Source organism: Mustelus asterias, chromosome 1, assembly GCF_964213995.1.
Source record: "Mustelus asterias chromosome 1, sMusAst1.hap1.1, whole genome shotgun sequence".
Lineage (NCBI taxonomy): Eukaryota > Metazoa > Chordata > Chondrichthyes > Carcharhiniformes > Triakidae > Mustelus > Mustelus asterias.
The window spans coordinates 82,081,778-82,106,999 of NC_135801.1; the positions used below are offsets into that span (position 1 = coordinate 82,081,778).

General features: G+C 40.7%; 1 protein-coding gene across 3 annotated transcripts in view; it reads left to right on the forward strand.

Moving 5' to 3' along the window:
- ptpn13 (protein tyrosine phosphatase non-receptor type 13) overlaps nt 1-25,222 on the forward strand; it is a 256,822-nt gene that overhangs the window by 95,886 nt on the left and 135,714 nt on the right. For all 3 annotated transcript variants that reach the window (XM_078214036.1, XM_078214044.1, XM_078214053.1), the window contains exons 7-10: nt 8,478-9,014; nt 19,908-20,003; nt 21,841-21,940; nt 24,022-24,241. In XM_078214036.1, coding sequence (XP_078070162.1) covers nt 8,478-9,014; nt 19,908-20,003; nt 21,841-21,940; nt 24,022-24,241 — 953 coding nt within the window. The remainder of the gene's footprint in view (nt 1-8,477; nt 9,015-19,907; nt 20,004-21,840; nt 21,941-24,021; nt 24,242-25,222) is intronic.

Sequence of the window (25,222 nt, forward strand, 5' to 3'; positions counted from 1 at the left end):
GGGGGGGGCGGCGGCTGTGCGTGTTCCTGCTGATGTGGAACTGGAACACAGCAGCGTCATTTGAACTGCATGCCAAGTTCAAACAGATTCCTTTACGGCTGCTGCAAGGGCCTTTACCTGCAGAGTTGATGTCACAAATTTATGGAGTAGATGTAAAGGCTTTTGAAAGGTGGAAAATCCGTGTAACTGTCATGTTGTGAAGTTGATTTAAATCCCCAGCCCTTTTGAAGGTTTGAATGGCCTTTTGTCAACGGGAGGAATTTCTTTTAATATCATAAAGGCTGTACTACATTTTTAGAACGTTATTTTATTTCATCTCAACATGGGTTCTGAAAGTCCATGGTGAATACTGGGTGAGTTGGCATGGAGGGTAATATGGTCAAAGGTAGGGGGTGGGTTGTCATGGGGGAATGGAGGTGGCATCCAGAGAGCGGAGGTGGACAATCTTAAACAACCTGCCTCAGCACTTGGCTGCCCCTGTGACCATCCTGATCTGCTCTGGGGGTGGTATGTCTGACTCTATCCTGCAAACCAACCCCCACCCTTCCCAGTCCCAAAGTGAAGATCCCACCATTCGAGGGCTTTCTATCAAAGCAGGTGTGGAGAGCTGGGAAATTTCCTGGCTCGAGCTACCTGTCTTGTAAGTGAAAATCCAGTCTAATTCTATGAGCGAAGTCCTCTGGCCTCCCAGCCACGTGTTTCCCAGCAGTGAAGACGGTGTGCTGTTTGCTAGCAGTGGGATTCTGTTGTCAATGGGATTTCCCATTGATGCCATCCCACACTGCGGCGCACTGCTGGTGGTACCGCAGAATCCCGCTGGTGTGAACAGCTGGAATTATATTTCTATGTTTTCCATTTTTGGAACTCAAAGAATATATTGGAAATTTTGTTTGTTTTCCTCTTATTCCACACAACTTCATTTTTTCTAGAGGTCAGAGGGGTGGGTGAGTGGGTGTGGTCGGATGGGGCAGTGAAAATCCTTTATCATGCTTGAGTCTCCAAATCAAGTTGCTGAGAAATATATATTTAGAATGTCTCTCTGCCTGATTTGGAGTGCAATATCTCCCCAGAGGGAAATACCCTACTTAACCTGGTTCAGTAATACAAAAACAAAGTGCTGTAGATGCTGGAAACAAGAAAAACAGAAAAATATCTTTAATTATCAGCAAGCCAGGCAGCATCTATGGAGAGACAATCGGAGTTTCAGGTCAGTGATGATCCTCGGCCCGATAGTGGGCCATTGCGGACCTGAAATGTTGACCCTGTGTGTCTCTCCACAGATGCTGTCTGATCTGTTGAGTATTTCCAGCACTTTGTTTTTTAATGAAATTTATTCAGGTCTGAGGAACGTCAACATCAAATGTGTGTTGGGGTACTGCTGGAGTCGAACCTGCTAAGATTATGCAGCTTACTAGAACCAGTCTTGGTGAGCTTCCACCTGCTTACACAGCTAAGATCACTCTATCTATTAGGACACTACTTGCAGGGTCAGTATTAGGGAAGTCTTTACCTAAGCACACCGTGGCAGCAGCCCCAGCAACAAAAAGGTTGTAGCACCTCCTGGCACTTCAGGACAAATTGGGATAATAATTGCAGTATTGCCCACATCTTGAGATGGAAAACAATAAAGGAATATGTGATGCTAATTGAAAAAATACATATTATGGCCCCTTGTGACCGGGCTGTGCCTTCAGGTTCCATTAATAAAATAGGTTAGCCGGTAAGTCCTCTGAGGTACCCTGGATTACAGCAGATCATTCTGGTTCAGCCACCACAGAATGTCCACTTGTCTCTCTTCACCACAGATGCTGATAAGTTTATTTCAACACATGGCAACCAATGAGTAGAATTAGTAGACATTTGTGAGCAATTTTTCTTAATGAAATGTGGGTTTATCAACATCCCAGCATTTTGATGAGAAAACATAAAATAAGACTGAGTAGTGAATGATGTAGAATGACTTCCCAGGAACATGGCTGATGTGCATATTTACAAAACAGCTGTAGGCTCAGATAGGAAATTTGGCTCACAGAGGTAAATGTGTCACATTATAGTGATGTGTACCAAGTAGGTTTGTCAGGGAATGCCTGTTCAGGGAATGCCTGTTGTTGTTTTTACTTGTGTTGAACGCAGCACTTTCAATCGGTGAAGTGGATCTCAACACAAAGTGATGATGGATTTCAGAGTGGTATTACTTGTCATTTTAAAAATAAAAATATGTTCTTCAAAAACTTGTAGGAATCATGTAGATTGTAGAGTGTTAATCTCTGGCAAAGCTAGTTGCAATCTCGCCTGTGAGCCGCAAAGTCCCGGGTTTAAGTCCCACTTAAGTGCTTAAACACAAAAATCAAGGCTGACAGGTCAATGCAGCACTGAGGGAGTGCTGCATTTGCCAGAAGTACCATCTTTAAGAGGAGACTATGATCCGAGGTCCCATCTTAATAATCATGTGAATGTAAAGTGCTTTGAGAATTCTGGTGGTCATGAAAGACACTGGGGTGATTCTGCCCAAAAAAATTCTAAGGGTTGAATTCACGTAAAAACTGGAGTAAATCCCATTTATTTTTTTCAGCATATGTTTCAAAATGAATCTCCCACACTCTGTGCACTGCAAAGTGCCTCAGTGGGAATCATGTTGAAAATCAGGTGGCGGGGCCTATTCCTGCTGAAGAGGCCGGCAGCATAGTGCTGAATGGCGCGATGGCCCCACATTGCCGGCCTCTCGATCGCTGGGCCCCCAACCGTCTGATCACTGGCCTCCCTCCCTCTGTCACTCAACCCAAATGCAGTGACAGCAGGACCCCCATCCCCACCGATCACCCAACCCCCATAGCATAGCTTGATGCCCAGTGGGCAGTGCTGATGTGTCCCCTGGGCATTGGCACTTTAACCCTTGGGCAGTGCCATGGGGCCCAGATGGCACTGCCAAGGTGGCAATGCCCAGGAGGGCACCCTTCCCAACCCCCGCCACCCTCTCCCCTCAAGCGCCTGCCTCTCCTGGGGGCCTCGATTGCCCCCCTTCACTCCAGCAACATCGGGCCGCTGGAGTGAACCAGAGGGGGGGCAAACCCCGCTGGAGTGAACAACTCCTGACGCATGGGGGGCAGACGCTAGGGGGCCTGGAGATTTCTGTCCCGGGCCTGCTAATGCTTTTTAAATTGTATAGAAGCTAGGTTTTAAATAAATTATGCAGCTCCATAACGATTTTTGGCACAGAGCTGACAGTGCCGGAAATCTGGCTGCCGGAGAATTGCGGAGGCTGTGGCATCCAGTGGGGAGCCCGCGAAACGGCCTCCGCTCGAGTCTCCCAGCCTGCTGCGCTACAAAAGCAGTGCAGTAGGATGGGAGAATCACCCCCACTATGTACACACAGATTTTCTTTACAGTTTCATGTAGTTTACAGTTGAGTTTTCTCTCTTTAATAGTACTTCTCTCCCATTCTGTAATTTAATTGTCTCTATCTCACTCTGTGTTCTTTGTTGTCTACGTATCTATCTGTAGCCTACTGTTTCTCTGTCTCTCCATCCCATAGATTTATCCTTTCCTTTGTCTCAGAATGTCTATTTACTTTGTTCTATGTTCCTTTGCTGATGTACTGAGATTCCGTATGCTCTTTTAACCAAATCCAGAATATGCAGCAAGATGGCAACCAACTTGTCATTTAAAGTTGAGTGGCTGGCTTAGGTCAGGCTTTTTTGGGAGATGATGCAACCTGTGGAAGTGGGATGGGAATTGATACCCTCACATTGATAAAGACTTGCGGAACAGCATTCCCTTCAATGATTCAACAAACCTAGCTCGGGAAGGAGCAGCTGCAAAGGATTTCTGGAACAGAATATGCAGAGTAGGGGGGATTTGTGGGCTGGGATAATGAGTGGGTTAAAGTATCAGGGTGCTTTGATCGTCTGTGGGTATGATGGAGCTATGAAAATTTCATGGGTGATCTGCAGTGTGACAGCACTTGGAAACCATTAGGATGGCGTGTCTAGCAGAAGTCTGGAGAGAAGGGAATCTGGGGCAGCATTCAAAAGCAGTTTGAGTGGGTAATTTAGACAGTAAACAGGGAAAAGAGAAGGTCCTGTAGATAACAATGTCCATCCTTGGGGTGAAGCATCAGAGTGCAGACCTGGAAGTATGCAGACAAGTGGGTAGGAACAGGAGAAGGGGGAAAGTTCCAAGCCTTCCCTGCTAATAGGACTCCTGAAAGAATTGGTAAATCTGGGGCTTCAGTCAGCATATTCAAACTGGCCATACATGTGCAATGGTAACAGAGGCATTGAGATGCACAAAACCCACAGATACATAAAGCCAAAGCATATCAAGATAGGATTTCCAGCAGGTGATCTCTCTACTTAACTAGATGAGTGCAGCTCCAAAATCATTTAACACCACCCAGGACAAAGCAGCCCAGTTGATTGGTACCTCGTACACCATCTTAAATATTCATTCTCTCCACCACCAATGCACTGTGCTGTAGGGTGCATTACAGCAACTCACCAAGGCTCAGCTGACAGCATCTTCAGAACTCTGACCTCCAGCATCTTGAAGAATAGGGACAGCATGGGAAAGCCATCACCTGCAAGTTCCCCTCCAAGCCACATCCCATCTTGACGAGGAAATATATTGCCATTCTGTCATCAAAATTATGGAATTTCCCACCTAATAGTACCATGTGTGCACTTATTTCACATGGACTGCAGAGGTTTAAGAAGTTGGTTTGCCATCACTTCTGAAGAAGAATGAAGGCTGGGCTATGATTGCTGGTCTTGTTGTCGATGTCCACATCCATAAATGAATAAAGCAAAACCACAATTTTACAGGCAAATTTTTAAAAATTGACTTTCATATTTTTATGTTTGCTGTAAGTTTTCATTTTAGATGTATTTATAGTGGCTGATTTGGGAATAACATGTTTGTTGAAAGCCATGAGGAAATATTGTTTGACCAATTGAATTGGTCATTTTGGGAGAGTTAGTTGAAAGTAATGGTTTCAAGGAGAAAAACTTGATGGGTTTGATTTCTTGCTTTTTGGGCGGATTATTCATCTTTCCTTGATTTGTTTTGTTACCTACTTAACAGACCTGGATGATTTGTTGTCTAATCTGCGTAACATTTACAATACACTATTCTTTCTGTGCAATAACTATTTCTTACTCTAATATCCAAATTAAACTTTATCTTGTGTTGGACCTGAGGTTGAAGAATGTTGTTAGTCAGCTTTTTCTGTATTCAATTTGTGGACTCAAACCATCAAAGGATTCATTTTTAAGTGCACAATAATAAATGCAAATATTCCAAACAATACCATGTAGTCGTATTAAATTGTGACACACTTTGCAAGAGGGAATCATCAATGAATATTAGCTGCTTACCAATGTAACAATTTTTTTTTTGGATTCATAGACCTGTTGGAAACTTAAAAAAACATAGCTGTCCTGCTTATTGTTTGGGAGTTTCTTTGGTGTGTTTCAATGTGCTTAACACAGATGAAAAGTCAGTTAACAAGATCTTAACTAGTCAAATAGAGTTGTTTCTAAGACATTTTGTGAATAATCTTTGGAAATGCTGCTTTGATATGTGGATTTTTTGCTGCTTCTATTTCTGTGTTATCTGAAGGTTGTATTTATGTACTTGTGCATAGCTTATCAATTCTATCATTATATTTATTGCGATATCAGTATGTTACTGATTAGTTTAGTTTATCTTAAAATCTATTTTGCAATAAACACAGCTGTGGAAGAATGTTATACTATAGTGGGATCTCTTGGAATACAGACAAAATGAAATACTGGGTCAAATGGTGTCATGCGGTGGGTGTAGAAAGGGAAGGAATAAAGATTTCCTGTAAGACATTGGATGGGACTCCAAGTTTAAACAGTTATATAAAATCAGTACTAGTCAGAACAATTTGCTATTCTATTGCGATGAACAAAAGATGAAGTTAGGAAATGTGGCTTGATATGTTGTTGTCTGAGGAGATTGCTGATTTAGTTGTATTTATACATACACTTTTTCAATCACATTCTACATCAATGAAGTCTGACATGTTAGCTGTTCTACTCCTAAAGCAAATTACATAATTATTCAAGCTATCATTGCACAAAAATAAAGTAACATCTTCATGTAAGGAAAGCAACCTCCAGAAAACAAGCAAGTTCATCTTACTCCTTCAAAGTGAGCAAAGTACGGTAGCTACAAAGGCTGAATATAGCATGAAACCTTGCCTATCAAATTTTAGTATGCTACCAAATTTAACAAGTTGAAAGCTGAGCTTGTGGTAGATCTTGCCCTGCAAGAAGCATAAAAAACTTTATGGGTTTTGGAAGTGGGTTGAATGAAGGTGAAAGTAATTTCTTAGTATGCCTTTCCTTAGCTATGGACATAAGATTATGGAATTACATCCTGAAATTTCATACCTCTGATGTAAATATCAACAAGCATCTCGGCAAAGGACCTATGATAAATTTTCTGCGTAGCTTCCTATCCATTCCTTTAGAATGAGAATGCAAATTTGTCCATTTAAGTTTGGTGTCAATGATTCCGCCTTGAAATTGTACAAGTCTGGATCTCGAGCCTTGTAACAATTCTGCTAAGTACTATAACTTTTTTAACTTTTTAGAATGCAGTGATGTAAATGATATATAAAAACATCTGAAATGAAGACTTAGTGCTTAAATGTTTAATGACTTTCTGGAGAGACTGAATTAAGGAGTATATTAGTCAGCAAATAAACGCTAACAACCATTTTTAAGATTATAGTTTGAAGAATTCTATGGAGCCCTGTGTATAGTCCCTTGCTGTATGAGGATGCAGAGTTGACAAGCTGCAATCCTGGAGGGCCAGAGGAATTTATAACATTGACTATACTTAGTCAGTAGTCACAGGTTTTGAACTTCGCTTCTCTTAAGTCTTTTAAGTATTGATGTAAATAACAGTCTATAGCAGCAAGGTTCAGATAGTTGGACAAATATCACTCATGAGAATGTTTACTTGGGACTTGTCATATCAAACAAAATGACAATTTATTTTCTCATAGCTTGCTGCCTTGGAGCTTAATCAATCTTTACAAATGACAACAAAGTGGTTCTTGTAATGCTCTTCATTAAAGTGAATCATTGAACTATTTAGGAATGAGGAAGAATGAGATAGTTTCCTAGACAATTTTTTTACTAGAAAAATCCAACATATCGAGAGGTATTGCAGTTTTAACATAGTTAACCCGAAGGCACTAATTTGGATTGTCTTTGGTTTGGAATTTATAAGAACATAAGAACTAGGAGCAGGAATAGGCCATTTGGCCCCTCGTGCCTGCTCTGCCATTCAATAAGGTCATGGCTGATCTTTTCGTGGACTCAGCTCCACTTACCCACCCGCTCACCATAATCCTTAATTCCTTTACTGTTCAAAAATTTATCTATTATGTACACCTATTTAAGGTGTACATTTTTGTCCAGTTAAAGCACAGTTTTGAAAGTAAATGTTTTTAAATTCATTAGAATGGGAAGAACATTTTAGAAAAGTACAATGCATCTTGCATCTTTTTGTTTTCACAATATTTACCTGGATTTTGCAGTCAGCAATGAATGACGCAGGTCACTATTCATTGCGTTTACAGTTACCAAACCTTGAATGTGCTTTAGCATGGCTGTTTATGATCATTGAGTGTCAGAAACAGTGCAGTATCTTCTATAGGAAACCTGGGACCTGTGAACCGGGTGAACAACGACCATTCTCCTCAACTTGAAGAACCCCTACTGAGGCATGCAGAGTTTAAACTAGAAAGTGTAAGTTAGAATGTGTAATTTAATGTAAAATCATTTACAGAAAATAATTTAAAGAGAAGAAAAGAAATATTGTCTTGGGAAAATTAAAAACAAAATCCAGCAATAATTAAAATCCAAATAAATGAAATGCACCACTTTTTAAAAGTAAGTTTTCAGGCTAGAAATTTTGCTGCTAGTAATTAGGACTTATCGCAACATTAAAAATTCACTGGAGCTTGAGTCGAACAGCCCTAACAAGCTTCCTCTGGCATAAATAGTGGGAATCCAGTGGGTGAGTGCTGCAATTTCATGTCCTTCCTGTGCTTGAATGCTTAAGGTTTTGATGAGATAACCACTATAGCGAAGTAGGGTAATTCAGACAGCAACTTCCTGCTTTCTGTGCTTAACTGAGCATGTAGAGATGTTTGAAATTGCCCTTCAAGTTTAATCTTCAATAATGGTTAGTGCTGATTAGTCTCACCATTCCTCACCACAAATTCTACACCTTAAATTCTTGAAGAAAATTCTACATTTGAAAATGGTAGTGAAAATCTATAGCCAGCATCCAGAAGCACATTTTATATTTTTTTTTAAATTAGTTGTGCTTTGTCAGATATTTTCCATTGGAATGTCAAATGTCTAGCATTCATGGATGCTCATCTCCACTAAGAAAACATCAGTTCATAAGGTGTACCTTATTTGTTATTTTTGCAGAACGCAGTACAGCTCCCAAGGCAACGGAAAAATACAAAGCACAATTCTGTGAGCAGGCGTCACTGAATCGAAGGCTTAGCAAGTCAATGGGGTTCTTGGCGATTACTAACAGGACATCAGATTTAGACTCTTACCACACTGCCTCTGGACATGAAGATACAGTAGATCTGTACGACAAGCCTCAATCTAAATCTAACTGTTTGAATAGGAAGCCAAATTCCAGTGGAGCACCTGGTCATAGGAAGCCCTGGACCTCCACAGTTGATCTGGGTTTTTATGGTGATAAAATTGTATCCCCTGTAGATAATTATCGAGGCAGTTTTTGTCCACAAGGGAAAGGCAGGCAGATTAAGAACAATGTCCAAGCCAGAGAGGTAAAGTATACAGACTTGGGGCAAGTGCCAACTACAATGGGTCTTCAAAAATCTCACCAGACATCAGAACTTTCTATCTCATCTGCCCTCTCAGGGGCTTATGAAAGGATTAAAGAACGGCAGAAGAAATTGCGAGTGCTAAGAGAAGCAATGGATATGGATGGTAAGTACAGTATATAATTCTTAAATATGGTCATACTAAGATTTAAGAGGGTTACAAATGTAGAGACTGTTTTTTTGATTATGGGAAGAAAGTGTTTGATATTGATGTAATGGGCCGATTTTAAGATCCTGAAAACATCTTGATAAAAGGTAACCTTAAATGAGAAAGTAACTGATAAAGTTCTATCACTAATGGGTAGATACCTTCAATGGTTTTAAGATATCTCCAAAAGTAACAAAATAGTTTACAGAACTTTTTTCTGAAAGACTAAGGGGGCGATCTTACCAAAGAAATTCTAAGTGCTGAACGAGTGTGAAAATGGGAGACAATCGAGCTTTTTTTTGGGTGAGTTAGAAATCAAATTTTATCTCACTTTGAAGAAAAAAATGAAGCAGGATCAGTTTCCTGCCAGCAGGAGGATGGGGTGGGACCTAAGCTCACCGAAATCCGGCAGCATGCAGCAGAGGGCACCATTGCACATGTGCAGATCTATCTCTGTTAGAACACAGAGATCTGTCACTGCCTGCCCCCAGCTACCGCTGGCCTCTATGGGTGATACCTCCCCACCCACGTCCTCCTTCCAGGCACAGAACGATCGATCGCCTGCTGCCCCTCCACCTGAATCCCAATGTTTCCCAACACTTCTCTCTCATCTTCCTCCAGCCGTAATGACAATTCTTTAACACCCATCCCCTTTCCTCCACCCCTGCAGAGCTTCTGTTTTCCCTTCCAGTTACCAGGGTCCATTCCCAAATGTTTCTGGCTGCGACCTCTTACCCAAAATGGATAAAAGTTCAGATTGGATTCACAATTCTTCTCCGTGATTCTTCTCCAGCAATCAGTGACTTAAATTCCCCACTGCAGTTCACCCCCACCACTCCCCTCCTTGTTCATCAACTGCTATTCGGAGAACCCCTGGGTCAGTAACGTCCCCTGAATACAATGGCAGAGAGCAGCAACTACTTGGAGTACAGTGTGGAGAGGGATGGAGATTATGAATGGAGGTTTGGGGGTGTAGTTTCTGAAATCAATGAGGAGTGGGTGCTCTAAATTTAGGGAGACGAGATGGAACTCAGTTTGTTGGTAAATGAGATGGAAACTCAGGAATGGGATGGATGGGGTAAATTAAGAAATGTTATTTGCACTGATGGATGAATATGGAACAGTGGCATGGAAAGTGAGAATTAGGAAAATAGGAGCAGGTAAGCTCTTGAACTGAGGCATGTGACATGGGATACTTTACGTGAATGTTGAGGTGGAGACTACAACTTAATTTCAAAGGGAATGGGATGAATATTAGAAAAAGAGAAATATCAATAAAGATTTGGGGTTACAGAGATTACTTAAATCCCCTAAATTTGATGCCAGCTTGGGGTCCCAATATCATTGGACCCTTGTAATGATCTCAAGGGAGACCATTAATTTTTTTAAAAATGAACTCCTCCTTATTACCTGAAAGAATTACACTGTAAAGTTTCAGAATTTGAACAAAACCTATTAGTTTACAAGAATTAAACAAAGCAAGTGCTACTAATTTAACACAATATTTCATAAACCTTTTATTTAAATCTGAAAATCTCAGCGACCACTTCCCGTTCTGATCTGATCTTGTGCACATAGTTTCCCTGTACTATCCTAGATCTTGAGTGTTCTTGCACTCCTGGGACCAAGTCTAGGTGTGCCACAGATCTTAGGGATTCATTTTAACTTTCCCATGTTTCCCCATATGGCACTTCCAGCTATCCATCATTCTGCATCATTTCTTTCATCCACTAGCTTTACCAGGCTGATCTGACAATTTTAATTCCCCTTTAATTTAAACTTTTCAATTATAGACCTCACATGAAATTCATGTTTAGTGACTCTAAATCAGGAACACCCTTGGTTTCTGTTGGACTCTGTGCTTTTCTGGCTGCTGGCAAATGCACCGCTGCCTTTTCAGTCTTCCAAGATGACTAACTTTTTCTGATAGAAGCTCACAGATAAACCCAAAAACAAAAGACTCCTATCTCTCTCCATGGCACACACTGTGATGTCACAGATAGTAATTTCAGTTAGTTACCTGCATTTTCCAAACTTGTCCTCCGATTTTTTGATTTTTATTGTCACATGTATTAACATAGTGAAAAGTATTGTTTCTTGCGTGCTATACAGACAAAGCATACCATTTATAGAGAAGGAAACGAGAGAGTGCAGAATGTAGTGTTACAGTCATAGCTAGGGTGTAGAGAAAGATCAACTTAATGCAAGGTAAGTCCATTCAAAAGTCTGACAGCAGCAGGGAAGAAGCTGTTCTTGAGTCGGTTGGTACGTGACCTCAGACTTTTGTATCTTTTTCCCAACGGAAGAAGGTGGAAGAGAGAATGTCCTGGATGCGTGGGGTCCTTAATTATGCTGGCTGCTTTGCCGATGCAGCGGGAAGTGCAGACAGAGTCAATGGATGGGAGGTTGGTTAGGCTTACATTCACGACCTTTTGTAGTTTCTTGCGGTCTTGGGCAGAGCAGGAGCCATACCAAGCTGTGATACAACCAGAAAGAATGTTTTCTATGGTGCATCTGTAAACGTTGGTGAGAGTCATAGCTGACATGTCAAATTTCCTTAGTCTTCTGAGAAGAGAGAGGCATTGGTGGGCTTTCTTAACTATAGTGTCGGCATGAGGGGACCAGGACAGGTTATTGGTGATCTGGACACGCAAAAACTTGAAGCTGTCGACCCTTTCTACTTCGTCCCTGTTGATGTAGACAGGGGCATGTTCTCCTTTACGCTTCCTGAAATCGATGACAATCTCCTTTGTTTTGTTGACATTGACACTGATCCGGAAAGTATATATTTACTTTAATATCTTTCCTCATTTACTCTTTGCTTCCAGCCTTTCATTGATCTAGGGCCTATATGTATAATTCATACCTCATATGAAGGTTTACATCTTGTCTGTACAAAGACTCAGAAAGGGTCTGCCTATTGCTTACGGTTTTCACACCTCCGACTCTAATCTTTTTATGCCATCCTTTGAATTGCAATTACTCTAGGCTTTATTAGTCAATTTCTCAAACCCATGTTTTTGTCCATGTATCTTAAACTTAAAGATTTAATTTCCCCAAAACTAAATATAGTTCCACAACATTTAAATCATGAAATTAGACGTTTCCACAACACTCCTTCCATGTTTCATGCAAGTGGGTTTGAAGATGGACGGTGAACCAATGCAAATTCCCTGCCATCTTCATGCCATCACTAAGAACTGCCTGTTCCACCTCCGTGACACAGCCCTAGCTCAATTCATCTGTTACAGAAACCCATATCCATTCCTTTGTGGTTTTGGACTTGACTATTCCAATGCACCCATGGCTTGTCTCACACATTTTACCTTCTGTAAACTTTGAATTATTCAATTATTTGCTGCCTGTGTCCCATTATTTGAACCAAGTTCTATTTACCTATCACCCTTGTGCTTTATAACCCTCTGCAAGATCTGCACTCCACTAATTCTAGCCACTTGTGCACCTCTATTTTAATCACTTGCCATGGGTAATCCGACATTCTTTAAATGTTTTTACATATTGGAGACATTTACAGATTATCAAGATTTTAAATGGCTTCTAATGTAAAGTTTATTTATTAGTCACAAGTAGACTTACATTAACACTGCAATGAAGTTACTGTGAAAATCCCCTAGCGGCAACACTGCTGCGCCTGCAGTGCTAACCACTGTGCTATCGTGCCACCCTTACTGCTTAAGGTCTGCTTAGTGCCTTACCTATCCCAGCTTCTTACTGTACAAGTGAAGTATTGGTGTTTGTCCCCTTTATTTTAACCATTTTACTTTTCAGATGTCAGTTTACTTTAGTACAAAATACTATTTTGCTAAAATTGAGGCTTCTCTATTCTTCTTTACTACTTTCTCTTGTTGCATTCCTTTTGTTGTCAATTAAGGCAATGCTGGATGTGGCAGTGAGAGTTGTGTAAAATCCTACTCGTTCTTTTCCCATGGATAATCAAATCTTTTCTTTTCAAGCATTTATCAAAATCCCTTTTCAATATTAATATTGAATCGGCTTCCATCATCCATTCAGACGATACATTCCAGATCATTATAACTTGCCTCAAAACAAAGTTACCCTAATCACCCATTTTATTCTTCTGCAGATTATCTTAAATCTGTTTCGTCTGGTTTTTGACCACCTGCAGTGGAAATGAGTCCTCTCCATCTACTCTGTTGTAATTTCTTATAATTTTGGACTCCTCTATTAAACTTTCCCAGCTGGGAAAACAATCCCACCCTTTTCAGTGTCGCTGCACAACCAAAGTCCCTCATCCTATACGGTTTTTCAGTCACATCAATTTGTCTGACGACCTTCAAAGCTTTGTGTATGTGAATTCCAAGTCTCTCTGTTCCTGAACCACCTATAAAATTGTACCATTTAGTTTATATTGCATCCTCATTTGTCCAGATTTTGGATTTGTCCAGTCCAAAAAACATGCAGATTAGGTGCATTGGCCATGCTAAATTCATCCTCAGTGTACCCGAACTGGATAAGTAACTTCATTGTAGTGTGAATGTAAGTCTACTTGTGACACTAATAAATAAACTTAAACATTAAGTGTAAAACACTGGAATTGGTTATCAAGTTTACATGTTATCTTTGCAGTAAAAATCAAATACAGGAAAGGTTGGGTGGCACGGTGGCACAATGGTTAGCACTGATGTCTCACATCGCCAGGGACCCGGGTTCAATTCCAGCCTCAGGTCACTGTCCGTGTGGGAGTTTGCACATTCTCCCCGTGTCTACATGGATTTCCTCCCACAGTCCAAAGATGTGCGGGTTAGGTTGATTGGCCATGCTAAATTGACCCTAGTGTCCGGGGGATTAGCAGCGCATACAGCAATAGGGTCTGTGTGGGATTGTGGTCGGTGCAGACTGGATGGGCTGAATGGCCTCCTTCTGCACTGTAGTGATTCTATGAGAACCTCTCTTTGGGGAGTACAGATCTTTTGTGCTGTAGGAAGTGAGCAGGATACAGTTACTGATATTGCAAAGTGGGTGGTATTTTGGAGGGTTAATTAATACAGAGGTGCTCGACCAACAAATGTTATGAAGAGAGAAACATAAGTTTTAAAATTTTACTGATTGATGTTCATCACTAATTCAGATGTGCTCAGTAGCTGTGTTGTTCTTACTGAACGTAAAGGAAATTTATAATATTTTCCATGTTATGGCTTGGCACTAAACTCAATTTGCTATAAACACAATCTCTATTTGAAAAATAATACTTTGGACATGCTTGGTCTTAAAGAGAATGCATGAGATCTTACAAGCAAAATTTTATTTACATTAATACAATTAAAAGTTCACTTTGAGATTTTGGATCAGTTCTAGGCTTGCTACAATTAGCAATTTTATTTTTGGATTTGAAGAGGGCAAAAGCAAGGGTGCACACTCTTGATTGCTGCCAATGTTGAAAATTGCACATGCTGGTTTGGTTGTGCCCTTTTTCTCTTTTCCAATTGCAAAGCTGTTTCTGCCTATGTTGTCTGTGTTTAGATCAGGATATTGCTGAGTATTAAATTTCAAGTCACGTACTTACAAGAACAAATTAAGTCTTTAAAAAATGTTGCCAACCTGACACAGAGTGAAAAATAGTTGTGATTGACCTGGCTGGTTGTATGCCTTTTATGAATAAAAAGGCAGGATTTGTGTAACTGAAAGCAGATAAAGCACACGCATTTATTTTGGTGAAACTTAATATCTAAAGAAACTCCAGAACATGTTGTCCAATCCAGATTGAATATCCCCTGCATTCAGTCCACGTGGGAAGATATTGTCCTGACTTAAAGTATATTTCAAGAAGATAAAGCAATGTAACTATTGTATAAGCTTGCTTGAATTCCAATCACATAAGTCTTCAGGTGTTTCTCGGGCCCATTCATCCTGCTTTGATTTGTGCTTTTACAGTGCAAGCACTGAACTCGTCCATCTTATGATGGGGAATTTTTTTAAAATCTTGAATGTTCAGTCAGATCATTATCTGCATAACCACTGGTTTGATGTTGCCACCACTCTCAGTAAATCATGATTTTACCTGTGTTAGCTCTGTTGTTTTCTTCAGCTAATGTGAAACTTCATCGTTCAGGTGGCCTGCTTCTGTTTTGAGAATATCGTCCCAAGGGAACTCCTTATTCTTATGGCATTGGTGTCATTTAACCAGTTTCATCGTGCAAGGAAGTTGAGAGGATGCAGTTAATCATGTTAACTTTGTGCTCGTAGTCTTACAAATTTAATGCAATTATAAAATATGGGAGATATGAAAAGCATTTTTATTAATCGGATTTCTTAAATGTTCCCTTCCCTGCTCTTGTTGACCAAGAATTTAAATAGGTTCTTCTGTAATTTGAAGAATAAACTACTAAGATTTATTAACTGCCTGAAACTGTTTTCAGCCAATCACTTATAATGGCCTTAAGTATAAGCATATAATCAACTAAATACTTCCGTTCATACTGAGCTGTTTACAGTACTTTTAAATATGCTTAAAATGTTTAAGCCTTGAAAGAATGCACTGGAAGTATGAGAAAATGATTCCATGTTCAAATTTCTCTTTTTATGTTAAAGAAGTTTTTATGTTCAAAGACTATTTCCTCGGGTGGATGGAGCTATTACAAGGGGGCATAACTGTAGGGTTCGTGGTGGGAGATATAGGAAGGATATCAGAGGTAGGTTCTTTACACAGAGAGTGGCTGGGGTGTGGAATGGACTGCCTGCAGTGATAGTGGAGTCAGACACTTCAGGAACATTTAAGCGGTTATTGGATAGGCATATGGAGCACACCAGGATGATAGGGAGTGGGATAGCTTGATCTTGGTTTCAGATAAAGCTCGGCACAATATCGTGGGCTGAAGGGCCTGTTCTGTGCTGTACTGTTCTATGTAAGGCATTAACTTGCTTGTAATATTTACTCCTGGAAGTAGATTATTTCAGCATTAATTTTTTTTTAAGAAAGGTTCATGTCTCTGTTTAAATATCTGAGAAGAATTCTACATGAACGTTAAGAATTCTTACATCAGAGGGACAGGTAGTATTGAGGAAGCAGGGGGGCTGCAGAAGGACTTGTACAGGTTAGGAGAGTGGGCAAAGAAGTGGCACATGGAATACAATGTGGAAAAGTGTGAGGTTATGCACTTTGAAAAGAGGAATGGAGGCATAGACTATTCTTTAAATGGGAAAATGCTTAGTAAATCAGAAACACAAAGGGACTTGGGAGTCATTATTCAAGATTCTCTTAAGGTTAACGTGCAGGTTCAGTCGGCAGTTAGGAAGGTAAATGCAATGTTAGCATTAATATCAAGAGGGCTAGAATACAAGAGCAGGGATGTACTTCTGAGGCTGTATAAGACTCTGGTCAGACCCCATATGGAGTATTGTGAGCAGTTTTGGGCCCCATATCTAAGGAAGGATGTGCTGGCCTTGGAAAAAGTCCAGGGGAGGTTCACAAGAATGATCCCTGGAATGAAGAGCTTGTCATATGAGGAATGGTTGCGGACTCTGGGTCTGTACTCGTTGGAGTTTAGAAGGATGAAGGGGGATCTTATTGAAACTTACAGGATACTGCGAGGCCTGAGTAGAATGGACGTGGAGTGGATGTTTCCACTAGTAGGAAAAACTAGAACCAGAGGGCACAAACTTTAAAACAGAGATGAGGAGGAATTTCTTCAGCCAGAGAGTGGTGAATTTATGAACTTCTTTGCCGCAGAAGGCTGTGGAGGCCAGGTCATTGAGTGTCTTTAAGACAAGGATAGATAGGTTCTTGATTAATAAGGAGGTCAGGGGTTATGGGGAAAAGGCAGGAGAATGGGGATGAGAAAAATATCAGCCATGATTGAATGACGGAGCAGACTCGATGGGCCGAGTGGCGTAATTCTGCTCCTATGTCTTATGGTCTTTATCAGTGTACAACAGTATAACTTTAACAATGACTTACTTTAAAGTTTACAACAAAAGCTAGTAAACCTCTATGTATTCTAATATTTGAAATGGTAATGACCAATTTACCTAGCATTTGACTAAATTTTGCACCAAAACCAGTACTCAGGAGAAAGAATATAGCATGACTTTGCTTCAACTTTTGTTTGCATCCCTTGCTTCTTACAAAATGCCAATTAAAAAAAGACTAATTTAAATTGCTTTTTAACTGTCGACAGATTTTCGCATAGGGGGCGAAGGTTGCATCGTGGTAAAATCACTGGACTCTTAATTCAGAGACCCAGGCTAATGATCTGGGGACGTGGATTCAAATTTCACCAGCCTCACAAAATACAGTCTGGAATATTGGCCTTTGAGGATGTTATGTATGTTGGGGCATAGTCCCTTCAAAGGAGTGGGTCAGGTGACCCTGGAGGTGGGTTGATCTGCCCAGGGATCACCTTGGGAGGGCAGTTCTAGTTTGGAGTGTGAAGCGAGTGAGAACTGCAATAAGTACCTGCGTTGCCCGACATCTGATTCCTGCACTCCCTTCTCCCCGAGCACTCGGTATTCCCTGTCACCCGACAACCAAGTCCTTCTACGATCGCCCCGTGACGACTATTGCCAGCAAAAGCTGTGGAGACAGACTTGCAACTGTCGACGGCACCCGAGTCCATTCAAATCGCTGTTTCCCACCATGCCCTCTTAGCCCAGTGGTCTTACCCGTCCTCCAAGGGGTTTTCTTTTCACTCTGCATTGTGGATCTCAGCAGACAGTCTGCGATGAATGTCCCAATCCTTCACCTCATGAACTGCCGCTCACTCCAACCTTTGCTGCCAGTGTTGAATTCTCTGTTACTGGGCTGTATCCCCAAGAACTCACCACAGCCAGATGTTGGGGAATGCAGGTATTTATTGAAGGCCTTACTCGCTTCACACCCCAAACTACAACTGCCCTCCTAGGGCATTCCCCAGGCAGATCACCCCATCCCCAGGATCACCTGAGCCGTTCCCTTAAAGTAGCTATGCCCCAACATACAGAACAATGGGGGTGTGGTACCAGAATGATAAGGGGGCTCAAAGGGCTATATTATGAAGACAGGTTTCATACACTAGGCTTTTAGTTCCCTGAGTAAAGAAAATTAAGCAATGAACTAATTGTGGTATTTAAGATTGTCAAAGGATTTGTATAGGAAGGTAGAAAGGAGCTATTTCCTCTCATGAGGGCATTAAGATCAAGATAACATCACCTTCGGGCAGCACGGTAGCACAGTGGTTAGCACTGCTGCCTCACAATGCCAGGGACCTGGGCTCGATTCCCGGCTTGGGTCTCTGTCTGTGTGGAGTTTGCATGGTCTTCCTGTGTCTGCGTGGGTTTCCTCTGGATGCTCCGGTTTCCTCCCACAGTCTGAAAGATGTGCTGGTTAGGTGTATTGACCCAAACAGGGCGCCGGAGTGTGGCAACTGGGGGAATTTCACAGCAACTTCATTGTAGTGTTAATGTAAACCTTACTTGTGACTAATAAATAAACTTTACTTAAAATTGGAGCTAGGCCCTTCAGGATTGATATCAGGATGTACTTCTGCGCACAAAGGGTAGTGAGAACCTGGAACACATATCCCTCAAAAATCTGAGACTAGATGAATAGAAAATTACAAAATGGGGATGACAGATTTTTGTTAGGTAAGATCAGTAAATGGAGTTGTGATGCAGGTCAGCTGTGATCGAACTGAATGACAGAACAGACTTGGAGATGGTGTATAGCTGTTCCAGTTATTCCTATCTAGGGATTAATTTGCTTCCTGACTCCAAAGGTTCTTGGCCGAGAAATGCAACTGCACAGAGCCTATTTTCAGGATGCCATGTGGCTTACTAAAGTCTCCAGTATGGCGGGCTGGACACATGTATGCATTTCTAGTCAGCAGTGCATCACCCACTATATTGTGAAAAGGAAAAGAATGCATGTCCAAGGCCAATGATTTTTTGACACATCATTGTCATGGAGCTCGGGGTGTGCTAGGAACACAGGAACAGATTTGTAGATTGTGTTAGCCAATGAAGGAATGCAAAATCTCCATTCTGTACTGAGAGATTTTATGATTAGGTAGTCGCATAATTATGTTGTTTAATAATTCTTTCCTTGTCCATTTGAAATAGCCCTAGTGTGGCTGAGACATAATTACATAATAACATTGAGACATAATTGAACAGGGGGGCCATATTTTTCCAGCATCCTTGCAGTTGGTCTCATATTATGGTGCACCAACAGTCTCAGTTGCTTTGCAGGCCTTAGCTTCTGCACCCAGAGAAAGTATCCAATGCATTTCAGGACATCAGCTTTCTGACATTTCATTATTTTTAGTGGCGCGCACAGAGGTTACTTATACTGACGTCTTGCTATTCAGACATTATAGTGGGCCTTGAATTTCTGTGAATGCCTCAGTCTGTGTTATGGCATTTCTTCTGAGTTGTTGTTTGACTCCACAACGAATGTACCTTTTTAATGAAGGTGGAACCTCGATGGTTTCCAATCCCACGAACTGATCAATGTTTTTCAGTGGAAGCATATAACCTTGTTCTAACAAAGGTATTTTGGAGTAGTGTCGCTTTCTGTATAAATTTCTCCTACAGGCAGATCAACAGAATAAAATAAGAGCCAACAAAGTCTATATGTTGCTATCCACTGGGAAAGACCCAGTCAGCATTGTTAAGATCGCATGTGAGAATGTTCACTTTTTTATCCTTGGTTCAAAAAATGGGAACATCATTAACTCTGTCACATGTATAGTTTTATCCCTTTTTGGTCAACATAATGTCATTTATTATGTTGAAGAGCCAGCAGTACATTTTTTAAATATTAATGCTAATTATATAAATTAATACTAAGATCTTATTTCTATAGTATGTTGATTTTTCTTTGATATGTTTATCCAGAACCTACAGGATTATATTCACCTCGCCATAGTGATATATACAGCACAGCAAGTGAAAGCCCATCTCTCATTTCTTCTGACCCAGATTATCGACGAGGTAACTTCAGACATACAAACATTTTATGGTATTTCTTGATTAGCATTGATACCCACCCCCTGATTTCTTGACACAATGCCACTAAAGTGCTGTCAACTCAGTTCAATGTCCCCCTGACCCCATCCTCCATGATAGCTGGTATTAATAATTTCCTTTCCTTGGGTGCAGTCCCTATTCTTTCAAAACTGCTGTCATCTCATCCGACTTGAAATATGCACCTCCAATCCCCTTTTCCACACAAACCCTTACAATATCTCCAACTTTTCATTCTCTCTCAAGTTCTTGAATTGTCCTTTCAATTCCAAAATCTATTCCCATCTTTCCCAAGCATCCAAATGTGAATGTTTCCAATCTTGCCACCATACCAAGTGGCCCTAACCAAAGTCACAAATTACATCCTCTGTGCTTCTGACAATGGTGCAGTACCTTCTCTGCCTCCTTGATACCTGATATGGTTAATGACATCATCCTCCTCCAGCTAAATGGAACTGCCCAACTTGGTTCCACTCATCCATTGTTAATCATAAGCAAAACATCTCCGGTGATAGATTCTCTTCCTGCACTTGCACTGTTAATCCAAAGTTCCCCAGGATCTTTGTGTCTCCCTACCCCCTCCTCATCTATCCTTTGTGGTAACATCCACAAACATGGGGTCAACTTCCATTTATATACTGATGACACCCAGCTCTACTATTCCACCACTTTGCAGACCATTGATTGTTCATGCTGTTAGACTGCTTGTCAGCATCCTTCCCATTGCTGGTTACTATTTTGGCGTGAACCAGACATTTTGCAACTCTACACCCCATTTTCTCACTAATTCTTTGCCACCATATCCTCTTCATCCTAAAGACCATCTATCTCCAGCTTCTTAACTTCACCCCCCTGTGCCTTTTACTCCAACCCATCAACTGCCTCATCATTATCTTTGTCATCTTCGGACTTGACTTCCAGTGCTGCTTTGTTAGCCTTCCCCCTTCAGCTCGTCCAAAATTCTATTGACTATATGCAGCTCTGCACTTTTGCTCTGATCCATCTTTGCTCCTGGTTACCTGACACCTCCAATTTAAAAATCTCAGTTTTGTGTTTTGGTTTATAATTCCTGCAAAGCTCAACAAGTGGCAAAGTTCAGATGAAACCGTCTTCTGCCAACCTTGACAATGTAAACTTTCATATGGGTTATACAAGTCATCAATCCACACAATTCAGATCTCGGGATATAATTGTTGATATTCGGAGAATTTTCCAATGTGTGTTTCCGATCAAAATCCACAAGGGACAGAGCTGGCTGTCAGTTAGCCATAGTTCTGAAAAGTGCAAGTTAGTAGTTCAATTAGAGTGTGCATAATGCCCAGTTGTTGTCAAAAGTTCCACTGTGTCTGCAAATCTGAATAAAATTCCCACAAACACAGAAATATCATAAACTGACCTTTTGAGAATGCATTCATACATGCTGGAAAAAGCAATGCTTTGTGGTCTCTAACCTTTTATTCCTCAAGCTCTGACCGCCTTTGCATCCCTGATTTTTAAATACTCCATCATTAGCAGCTGTGTCTTCAGTTGCCATGGTTCTAAACTCTTAATTACGATCCTAAGCCTCTTCCCTTCTTTACGGCTCTTCAAATGTTACTTAGAACCTACCTCTTTGACCAAGCTTCTAGTCCCATGTCCTAATACCTTATGTGTTTTATTGTGACATTTCTTTTGAATAATGTACCTGTGAAGCGTCTTAGGATGTTACACTTTGATAAAGCTGCTATATCAGTGCAAGTTGATAGCTAAACATGTATTTGTGTGATCTAGATACGCAAACAATTCTATTTTTCTCTGCTGACAGTCCACAGGAATGATGATATTAGAAGGTACAGTTCTCAAGCAGGTCTTGCTGGGGAAGATGAGTCATTGGCAGACTCATACGTTCCAAACAAGAGGTCCAGGTACTTTTTAATAATATTTTTACAATTTATAAAACAGATCCAGTAGTTTATGAAGTAAGACTCCAGTCACAAAATGCGTATGGTGCTTGGTTTCATTTAGTAATTATTCATCAATTTCCATAAACCCTAGAGAGTTTACATTACAGCGGAAAGTGGGAGTCTGTTCATCAGTTCACTGGAAGGCTTTTATCCCCTTTTCTGCACACATAGCATACATACCTTGACAATTCATGAATAACTTTGTGCTATAATCTCTGACTGCTTTTGTTTTATTGTGGCAAATGTGAGCAGTAGGTAAATTGTAAATCCTAACTTTGCGCTTCAATTTTAGGCAACCAGATTATTTTGAAACATGACCATGAAGCAATCACTAGGATTATCCCAATTCCAGAAACCAGTAATAAATAAATAAAAAATATAGTGTCATATTTTATGTTGTGGTGGTGATCAGCTTTTTAAAAAAATGACCATTGGTAACTCTGTTCTTAGGGTTGCTACTTAATAAGGGAAGTTAATGTGTGGATAAGTTCCATGACTGATTAGTGCATATCTATTTTAATGCAGTTTACCTGAATTTAAGCATAGAATTTGGGAAAAATGAGAAACCAGTATGAAGCGTCAACAGTCGAGGAGTCCATTCAGTGCATCTTCCCAAAACATGATTCATGATTTGTAGTCTCACCAAATCCTGAGACTAGGCTGGGGCTCTAGGGATGAGAAATGTACAAAAGGAGTAACACAGCAGCATCTCGCTTACCCAATGGTTGATACCAGTTCAAACTTTCAGTAGGTATCTAGCCTCCTGCTGGTTAATCAGAGTAGAAAGTCATTGTAACAAAACTGACTTTGCCACTTTATTGAAAATATTCACTGTGTGACATGTTTACGGAGAAGATGGTATATGCTTTGTTTGAAAACATTATTTTAGCAAGATGGATTTAGGGGTAGGAGAGTGAAAAATCGTAATGCAAACATATTAGTCACCACTTGAGAAATGGCGATTTGACTGGGGACAAGAGATACTGAATGCAATTATGCCCCATGAAAAGCAATCATCTTTTAGCTCACCATCTTTTGGATCTTTCCACTAAGAATCCTGACCATAGTTGGACGATCATGACAAAATAAGTGGAAAAAGGTTTTTTTGTGTCTTGGCATTTGAAGTTAAAATTGAAAAATTTGTGTGTACTTTTTGGCACTAATAGTACTGGGAAAAAATAGAATGGGAGTGATATATCACTTCACATTATAAAGTTATGGGAAAGAAACAATGAGAACTTTTTAATATGATGTAATGACGTGCACTTTTAAATACTATAACCTTTGCATGCGTCCTTGAATATTTACTGTAAGTACTAATGGAACTTAATTCAGAGATTTTATTGCTACTGAAACCCAATGATTGTTATCGTGTTATGTTTCCACATGAATTGTAATGAAGAAAACATGAACTAAAACCTTACTATAAAGAGTTTTTTTCACATTTAGAAATTTTGCCTTGCTTTTTTTTTATGCTTCAAATGCAAATTCATGTTGCGTTGGCTACGTTTTGGTGGCATTGCTATTGTTGTAGTTTAGGGAAACAATAAATTTTAAAACTTTTGCCTTCATCCACTGGGAGTCAGTTTGCCATTACCCCCCCCCCCCCCCACCCAATGAATTATTAACAGTAGTCCGACAAAAAACCAAGTGAGTATTTGTTTCAGAATTCTGCTTTGTTGAAAGCAATAAGCTGATCCAGTGTATTGTTGTATCAGTTGAGTCATGGAGTTGTAATTTTCACGCACAATAAGCCAGGCCACCAGTGGTTGTCCTGATCCAAAACAGAGGGAAGAAACAAGTTAGTGAGTCATCCTGTGCCGCTGCTCGTATATGACTTGCTTATAGGGCAGTATTGAGTTTTGCCAACTTGTCAAGCAGTTGGCAAATGGTCAGTTACACAAAGGAGGCCAACAAGGGGAGAAAGAAAATTCACACAGACTAAGAAGAATTTTGAAACTTGTTATTAAAGAAAAAAAGAGTGACTAATCAACCAAGGCATTCATAAAACCCTCTAAATTAAACCTTTTTAAACTCTGCAGTCCATATGAGGTTCCAGGGGATGATAATGTATTGAGCCAGGAGTTAATGTTGAAACGTCAGGAGGAAGAACTAAAGCAGCTCCAAAGCAGGTTAAATCGAAAACCGTTCCAATCAGGATATCACCAAGCTGACATGGTCAAAGCATCCATGTTAGACATCACCAGGGATCCTTTGAGAGATCTAGCAATGGAAACCTCACTAACACAAAGAAAAATGAAGGTAAGAGCATTACTTGTTTTAAGCAGGAAGCAGTCAGCTTTAGTGTAAAGCAATCTCCATGCTCACTTCTTTAGGCAGGAGTCCTTCACATGCATCATCCCTCTAATTGGACCTCTCCATCTGACCACCTACCTGATCTTGAACTTTTCATTGAGAACTGTGGGAGTGACCTTGGTGGTCTCAATTTCTCTGCTCGTCTTACTCACTCCAATCTGTCTCCTTCTAAATTTGCTGCACTCCGTTCTCTCAAGTCCAACCCTGACTTGGTTATAAACCTGCCAACAAGGATGGTGCTGTTGTTGTCGGGCATTGACCTTCACTTTGCAGAGGCAGAGTGCTAACTCTCAGGCACTTTCTCCTACCTCCCCCTGGATCACAACCCCACCACCGAACATCAAGCCACTATTTTCACAATAGTCAATGACCTCGTCAGTGGCGACACTAGTACCATGGTGGCACAGTGGTTAGCATTGTTGCCTCACAGCACCAGGGACCCAGGTCCAATTCCGGCCTTGAGTGACTGTGTGGAGTTTGCATGTTCTGCCTGTGTCTCCATGGGTTTTCTCCAGATGCTTCGGTTTCCTCCACAGTCTAAAGATGTGCAGGTTAGGTGGATTAGCCATAGTAAATGTGTGGGGTTGCAGCGATAGGATGGAGAGGAAGGTCTGGGTATGATGCTCTTTTGGAGAATTGGTGCAGATTTGATGGTCTCTTTCCATACTGCAGGTATTTACTTTTTAAATTCTAAATTCTCGTCGCCTCTGGAGATCTTCCCTCTACAGCTTCCAACCTCGTAGTACCCAAACCCCACACAGTCTATTTTTACTTCCTTCCCAAAATCCACATACAATAGGTCCATCAGGCAGGTCCCTTTTTCAGCCTGATCCTGCCCCACAGAACTCATTTCCTCACATCTTGACTCCATTCTCACTCCCCTTTCCACCTCCATTCGTGATTCCTCTGATGCTCGATGTCAAATCA